At 47.7% G+C, this 8694-nt stretch overlaps 1 protein-coding gene across 1 annotated transcript in view; it reads right to left on the bottom strand.

Annotated features, from left to right (window-relative positions):
- Positions 1-6241: 6241 nt before the first annotated feature.
- LOC142568179 (uncharacterized) overlaps positions 6242-8694 on the bottom strand; it is a 49585-nt gene continuing 47132 nt past the window's right edge. Inside the window, exon 2 of the mRNA XM_075678237.1 lies at positions 6242-6475. Within this exon, the coding sequence (XP_075534352.1) occupies positions 6242-6475 (234 nt within the window). The remainder of the gene's footprint in view (positions 6476-8694) is intronic.

Genomic DNA, 8694 nt, shown 5'->3' with positions numbered 1-8694 from the left:
ATAAAAAAGAACAATTATTGGGTTTTTCGCGCCAAAACCACGATCCGATTACGACGCACGCCGTAGTCAGGGACTCATGTAGAATTTAGACCGCCAGCGGTGTTTTAACGCGCACCTAAATCTAAGTAGACGGGTCACATCTCTTTAAACAATATGTGTAACGGTAGCGAGTCACTGCTGTCATTCAGCGATTACGACAGTCAACTCGTATTTCGTGGCCTCCTGTTGCATCGGCTCATTGCATTCATTACGATGAAGCACCACAGAGCTTCATTTATTCTGTTAGCAATTACCAGAATACTGAACAAAAAAGAGACTTCACCGTTGCCATGGTGATTCGCACGAAGCCCAAGTGCAAGGTTGATGAGTGGCCCGCGTCCATCATACTGCGTGTGCAAGAGCAAGAGCCGAGAAGGGTGAACCCAGAAAGGTGATCCGAGAAGGGTGATGAAATGATGCACGCTGCGTTCCCGTGCACCATTTGTTTGAGATTGCGTGAGGAGGAGGAAGAAGTATGGAACTTTATTATTGCAGAAATCGTTGCGCGGTTCATTCCTGGGTGGTTCCCTCTGACAGGGCTCCACTGGCGATCGCAGCTCGCCGGGCCTGGTAGAGGGTCGTCAGTTGGCTTTCCAAGTCCAGTTCGGAGAGTCTCGCCTCCAAAGACCACGTAGCGAGTGTGTGTGCTGTGACTCGTGGCGAAATTGCGTCGCCCGGACGGTCGGTGCATTCGTGTGTTATGTGTGCGAGTGTCGCTGTGTGGTTGCTACACCAGGGACATGTCCGGGACGTATACCTGTCTGGGGAGATTGCTTGTAAACGAGACAAGTGTGGGTATGTGTTCGTTTGCAGGCGGCGCCAGTTCCTTGCCTGGAGTTTATTTAGAGCTTTGTGTGGGGGAGCGTATTGTGTTCTTTCGAGACGTTGGGGCTGCAGTATTTGTTGACTTGTGGTTAATAACTCGTGGGTCGCTCGTCCGTCTGTCGGGGGCTGAAGAACGGTGTGGTCTGTCGCTCGGCTAGTGAGACCTCGAGCTGCGTAGTCCGCCTCTTCGTTGCCCCGCAGGCCTTCGTGCCCGGGGCACCAGACCATACCGTGGGTCCATTCTAGTGAGCGGCGCAGGTTTCGAATAGCTTGTATAGGGAGTGTTCCATTCATGTATAGTCGACACGCCGCTTGCGATTCCGTAAGGACCCGTGCGGACGTTCGCTTGCTCTCGGCGTCGCGAAGTGCGAGAGCGATCGCTGCTGCTTCTGCTGCTGCGCTGCATGTGGCGCGGATGGAGGCTGAGGCTACCAGGTTCCGCTGATTGACGACCGCGATTGTGTATTTGGGCCCACGACGTGGCGACGAGGGATACGGACTCGCGTCCGTGTAGTATGCATCTGGGTCTCTGAAACAGCGTTTGTGCAACATGCGGGCACGCGCTGCTCTCCTCTCTTGATTGTGCGTAGGGTGCATGTTTTTGGGGGTAGGGTCCACTACAATGTTCTCTCTAATGTGGTTAGGCAGTAGTTGTTTTTTCTTTGCAGTACTGGGGTGTCAGCGGGTACTCGCTGAAGATGGTGCTTTCCCTGTTGTGAATTGCTGAGGCGCTCTCTCTGCGCTATGAGATCGTATACTGGATCCTCAAAGGTGTTGTATACCCCTAGCGCTAGTAATTTCTTTGTGCTTGCCGGTAGCTGTAAGGCTGTTTTGTACGTCGTTCTTATAAGACTGTCCATGCGCTCGGTCTTGCTTTTGCGCTTGGCTTGATATGGGAGTGCGTACGGGACACGGCTGATAAACGAGGGCTTGTATCAGTCTTAAGGTTTCGTCCTCTGTGAAACCATCTTTGCTGCACGCCACTCTGGCGATGAGTGATTCGACGCTTCTTATAGCGTGATTTAATATGTCTGAGGCCACCTTTATGCCGTCGTTCTCCTGGACGTGCATACCTAGTAAGCGTGTTTTCGGGACGAGCTTTATAGGTTGCCCAGCAATCTCGAGATGTACTGGCGGGGCTCGATGTTTCTTAGCTTGCTTGGGCCGGACTTGAATGTACTCCGACTTGTGTGGGGCACATCTCATTACTGCTGTGGTTAGGTATGACTCGATGTGTCCGATAGCTGTGAGTAATGTGTTTTCTCTGTCGCCATATGAACCCTTGGTTGCCCATAAGGTGATATCGTCGGCATAGAAGGCACATCCGAGTTTTGGGATGATTTCCATTTGTAATGCAAGTTTTCTAAGTCCAATGTTGAAGAGAAAAGGAGATATTATTGATCCTTGCGGAGAACTCTTCTGCGTTAGACCATATATGTGTGACTACATGCCTGCTATGCCGATGCGGGCATTGCGGTGACTGAGAAAAGCCACGGTATACTGATATACCCGATCTCCGCATCCTATATTACGGCGAGGCCATCTAGGATGGTTTCGTGTACTATATTATCAAAGGCTTTTTCTACGTCGGGGGCTAAGAGTATGTTATTGTGGCTACCCGGTTGTGGGTTGAGGACTTCTTCCTTGAGGAGGAGGAAGACATCCTGTGCTGACATACCTTTCCGGAACATCCTTACATGCAATCGGGGTGTAGTCCATGTTCCTGCATGTGTTGTTCTATTCGAGTGGGTACAATTCGTTCAAGAAGTTCGCCCAGGCAAGACGGCGAGATCTGTCGTAGTTGATCGAGCCTGCACGGTTTTCCTGGTTTGGCTATAAGGACTATGTGAGCCGTAGTCCATTCCACCGGTAATTTTCCGCCCGGTGTCCACATTTCTTGCTTCAGCTGCTGTGTGAGATTGCGTGACCTTGCGCGCACTAGGGGAGGATACCACGCATCTCCTCTTCTAGCCTGACCGTCCTCGCGCAAGTCTATGTGATCGGCTCAGCAAAAACGCGGCCCACGTTCTCTATGTTAGAGGTAATTTGCGGCGGATGCCATGCATAAGATTTGGGTTTGAGCCTTGTTGGTAAACCCTTCCTTTTGTGTAGTACAGAAACTTCCAAAACCACAGACAGCAAAGCAGTCTACAGAAGGTGAGATACGCTTGTTTTACGCTTGTGTGTTTTTGAAGTTTCTGCGTTCAACAGTATAAACAGCGACAAGCGTTTTTTGAGGTTCCTGGGGCCTTTCTACGCGTTTTCTTCCCGTGCACCTAGTGTCGCAGGTCACGCAATCGGAGTCGCGGAGCCACGGCATCGTTAAAATGATTGAAATGAGAGGCAGAACGAGGAGTTCTCTCCCCGCTGCCGAGTTTCATCATCACGCCAGCCTTGTAGCAGTGATTACTTGCTTTTATCTTTATGTGTGCTGGCGCGCGCGCGATACCATGCTTGTTTAGCTAGTAAGTGAATTTTTAGTGCAATAAGAACTGCCTATAGATTTGCACACCTTGTTTTTTTACTGCGATAGCAATTATACGGAGACTCCACGCGCATTCTTGCCGTAGGTGTCGTCCTGATGTTCCGTATAAAGTCCAAGCCCATAAGACTGTCGCCACGCGTTGTATGCTGTATGTTCGAGGGAAAGCACCCTAGAGAAGCCGACAATCGCGGCTTAATATGACGTGCACGAAGGAGAAAGGGAAGAGTAAACGCACCGTCTTCCGGCGCGCGAAAGGCCTTAGGGGGATGGGAGGGAGGGGGGGGGGCGGCGGCGTTGTACTTCGGCAGCAACTGCGCATTTCGCAACCCGGCGCAAAGAGAACTGACACTGACGATCGCAGCTCAGTCTCGCGCGCCATATATGGAGTAAAACGGGGATGCAGCGCGAGAGGGAGGGGACCGGCTTCGACTCCGCCAACAAGTGCGTGCTTTGCCCAGCCGCGAGCGGTCGCGCGCCATATCATGAAATGGATCTGCAAACAGCTCACACCTTTTTGCGCACTGCATTCTAGCCGCTCTTGCTTTGATACGGTAGACGGTGCAAAGGTCACTTCGCTCGCTGCTGCTGCCGCGCTTGCTCACACCAGCGCTTTGACAGCGAGTGTCCGCACTGATTGAGTGCAATGTGTTCATGTTTGCTTGCTCGCGCTGACGCAATGCCTGGTAATTCATTTATTCAGCGAATGTTTCCAAGTTTATATGGCTGATAAAACTCCTATCCTTACTTCGTATAGCTGTCTCGTATAGCTGTATCAGCTTCATCGAAATCAATGCTTCGCTTTTCGGGCGAAACTGCGTTTTTTTTGCAAGCGCTTCTGGTGTTTCCTCCTGTAGTCACCAGGCATGACTGACTCCTCTATCACGGAACTGCGGCTAGCATTTTGCCAATTCACTGCCGTGGTGGCTTAGTACCTATGAATGCTAAGCACGAGGTCCTGGGACCGAAGTCTGGCCACGGGGGCCACATTTCGATGTCGGTGCAAGGAAAGAACGCGCGTGTTCCGTGCATTTTTGGCGTCTTAAATATCCCCAGGTGGTCAAAATTAACCCGCAGTCTCTCACTATGGCGTGCCTCAAAATAATATCTTGATATTGACACGCAAAACTCCAGCAATAACTTCACTTTCCCACTTCAAACACAATTTGACACAGCTGTCTAGCATGTGCAATGAGTGCACCTTGGCTACAATGAAACCACTATCGAATTCACTACATCTACGGCGCTGTAACGTAAAGCTATTTTAAGCTCTTCTATTCCAATTCTGCAATCAGTCCTCCACGATTGGCAAAACAAAATAACCCCCACTTCGCATTTCTCTCACGCGAGGTCACGACAACCGCGATATAGCTCACCATCTGATATCACGTGCACACATTCATTATGCATGAACAGAACGAATAAGAAAAATGTTTATTTGTGATTATCTAGTCATTAGCCCTCTGCTATTTGTCAAAAGCTTTAGGGCTGCGCCCACTTCGCCTGGCAGTCCTCACCGCGTCAAAGTGACAAATTTAAAGATGCAATAATATGCCGAACAAAACAGATCTTTTTTTTCTAAGTAGCCTGAGACTGCCCCGTTCTGACGTGAATAGAAGGTGCCTGCCTTCCGATCACTCAGGCCCTGGTAATTAGTAACTGCCAGACAGCGTGGATTTCTTTGCGCATAATAAACTTTTCCGTGGCAATATAACGTTATCAAGCCTTTCGGCACGCATACGACATCGCTCTGCAAACTCTTCTTTGCTGAGGATCCCTTTTAGCGGCATTCTTAACCTTCCGTTGCACGCCTTCAAAATTTTCAACCAGCCACCTAAAGCTAAGTAAGGCTAAGCATACTAATCGCGGACGCCAGCACCACCCTTTTCATACGGTTATCTATTTTCACTGCACTGCCATGGGCCCACCAAAGCCCTCTCCATTTTAGCGTGCTGCTCACCTCTTCTCAACCAACGAGGAAAGCGTTTGGTTGGGTTGTGCAGACAACACTGTGGGTCACCACACGATGTTGCGTCGGCGGATACGTAAATTTGACGTCAGGTGACTGGAATAAGAATATATTGGAATTGTTTTACATTATAGGGCCCCTACTCGTCACTTTTGGGACAAAAATATAGCTACTGTGGCATTTAGCGTAATTGCTTGCGGACATTTCAGGGGCACCTGTTTCCCACTGTTAAATCAGTGAATATTTACAATTGCACTGACTGAGATCTTGGAATTGTGCATCGCGCTTGGTTGGGTTGGTTGTAACAAAATATAATGTTCAGGTGCTTAAGATGGTGTTTTTCTTTTGCATTGCTTTAAGGTAGCTACTCAGTTTCAATGCTAATAAAGAAAACTCTATTGGGAAGAGCGCTGAGCTATTTCGCATTTTCCTACTGCTTTAGTTGTCCATTCTAACCTAAAGATAATTTTTTGACGTTCTCACGTGGCAAAGTGCGCTTCGTTTTCTAGCGTTCTTCTTTTTTTTTTCGTAGACACCTGTTGCTGATGAACCAGTACGTCAGTTATTACCTCTAGTACTGTTGCATACCAACCCAAAAGAGATACCTTTTGCACTCTAGTGGCAGCAAACCTCGCTGCTCCGTGGTAGGTCCAGGATACGATCCATGGGTGAATGGTAATTTCCTACAACACATTGTTTTCGCTGACTGCAGTAGATTCATGAAAGACGGGGAACAGCGCACATTGCCTATGACTGCAGTACAATTAAGAGGTCTTGCTTCGAGTACGATTCTTTATTTACAGCATGAAACAGTACTACACAAGTAGACCTTTCTTTCGTTTCTGTAGCCCGCGATTTCACCTTTTCATTCCTTACAGGATTGAAGCGTGGTGGGCACGAAGGGGGGCATACTGTGCCTGGCCATGTTACCACCATCCGTGGCCGCCGTAGCCGCCACCGCCTCCTCCTCCCCCTCCGCCACCGCCATAGCCTCCTCCACCATGTCCATGAATCACGATGACCTTGCCGTATCCTCCATGACCACCGTATCCACCGCCGCCGCCGCCTCCACCACCGCCACCTCCACCGTAGCCTCCGTAGTGGTGACCCGCATCCACACTTGACACAGCAAGTACAACTGTCAGCAGCAGAACACCAACCTGTGTTTTAACGGAGAAAAAGAAGACCGCAGATCATTAAAAATTCGAAAGCAAAACTACGTTCCAAATCAGACGGATACGGGATACAGCGTGAACCAGATGGTCACCCGTAGTGCGTCAGCATGCCGTATATTGATTATATTTTTTGCTCATTTTCTCTCCAAGCAGAGTGTCATGCTAGAGCACAGCTACCTCAGATCCATCTCCCTGCGTTTCCTGCACAGGTTTAAAGTTCGAGGAAAAACTGCCGGAATTAACTCAAACGTGACCGAGCAGAAGCCTCACTTTCGTTCAATGTGACAAGCTTGTATTTGACAAATCCTGCGCGTGAGAACGCGAATTCATGATATGTTTCCAAATCAATAACAATTACACCGGTTCATCAACTAAATGCAGCCTACTCCTTCCTTAACTAACCTTTGCCTTAGTATTAGCATCCTTTATGACAGTGCAACTTCCACAGGCTTCTGCCAGTGTAAGAATATCGATTTTACACATCGTATTCGAATTGGCAATATGCAGTCCACGGCACTATACAGATTAAAGCGTATAGAACTGCAAAGCTGGGAGAGTAGTCAATTTTACAGTAAAGGTCGTTAAAGGTTCTCATTCAGGCTTTCGACTAAACTGTCACTGGCATGATATCGCCAGTTTTCTTTTAGAAGTACAAATAACGCCTATGTCCGTTTTAGTAGTTGAGAAAGGCAGTCCTTGAGGTGCCGCCAGGAAGGTTCTGTTTTGATCCATGATATCTTTTTTTTTGTTGTAATCTTTCAGTGCAGCACTGCCCATTAAAGCCCTTACTGTGGAACTTATGAGCAAAAGGAGTAAAAAGGCAAAAGCAGGAGCCAACGTTTCGACAAGTGGCCTTGTCATTTTCAAGGGAATGAAAGTCCGCTTGTCGAAACGTGGCTCCTGCTTTTACCTTGTCCTCCCGCCTTCCCGTGTTTTCCCTGTTGTTGATACCGTGATTGATATCACAAAATATTCATTGGAACGGCTTTATCTGCGAGTGACCAATTCTGCCTGTTTAAATTACCGTTGTCGTATAGTTTACACGTTCTATAGGTATCATGTGAAGAGTGCGCATGTAAATGATTTTAAGTTGATAATAATGCCATTGAATGTATCGTATAAAGTATCAATTATTTAGAGAGTTGTACGTTAGGTTTTATTTTCCCAAAAGACGATTGGCAAACACGGACATGGCTGCGAAGGCATGGGCGGAGGAACATTGACTACAAAAAAATCCTGAACGTGCTGAAAACACGAAAACGAGAAAGCTCCTGCATAGTACGTCCGATAAAATGGAAATTGCGAAGCGAGGATTGAAATCTCTGACCTTTCGCTATGCAAGCAAGAAAGTCGAACGCAAGAGCGCCTTAACAGCTGAGAGTGTTGTAACAATAGGAGCACTAACAGCCTAAGCCACTAATCTGACACGACACTTGCCAGCACAAATGCAACAATCTGGTGACACAGTATGTGTACCGTGCGTTAGCGCGATACCGGAAATATTCATTAAGCAGGAGTAACTTGGAATGTTACGGCTAAATGTGTTGTGCTCCTTTTTTTTTAAGGGTACAGAATACAACACTAACTATATACGAGACTTACGTTTAGTGGTTTGAAATAATTCATAAACAAGCTATTTTTTCCACAAGTTACTGCAGCTGTGCTCTCGCAAACGAACTTAGGAAGTTAACTTTGCGCAAATCATCGATAAGAATATGCTATAAAGGCAGGATGAACATGCATACAAGTCACCTTCATAATCATCCTCATAAGCGTATTTTTTATCTACGTTACGCAGACTGCCGCTCAGCCATCGCCAAATAACCCTGTCTTACGTCATCCGAGAACGATACATCCATTGTTACTTTTCACCGATATTAGTCATTACTCTCGTTGGCAAGCACTATTGATATTTCCAACTCTCCATACTTCCATCTTCGACGTCAGGTTGCTATAACACAGTCATTTTTAGTAAGCTCAACACTCACCAATGCCTTCATTCTGAGATGAAGCTCTGAGGTCTTGCTTGTTCGGCACTGCAAGGACAAGCTCATTTCTGACTCCGGCGAGCCGCACTTCTTATATACTCCAGCGACGCAGATGACAAATCGTAACTAAACCAGCACACGACTGACAGATCCAGAGTAAAAATGCCCTTACCTAACAGCGTGCTTCTTACAAAGCCGCCTTCACTTTTTGTGAAG

This window comes from Dermacentor variabilis, unplaced genomic scaffold (assembly GCF_050947875.1).
Source record: "Dermacentor variabilis isolate Ectoservices unplaced genomic scaffold, ASM5094787v1 scaffold_17, whole genome shotgun sequence".
In the NCBI taxonomy this organism is placed as follows: Eukaryota; Metazoa; Arthropoda; class Arachnida; order Ixodida; family Ixodidae; genus Dermacentor; species Dermacentor variabilis.
The sequence above is the reverse complement of the archived record's forward strand: the minus strand, read 5'-3'. Positions and strand labels throughout refer to the sequence as shown.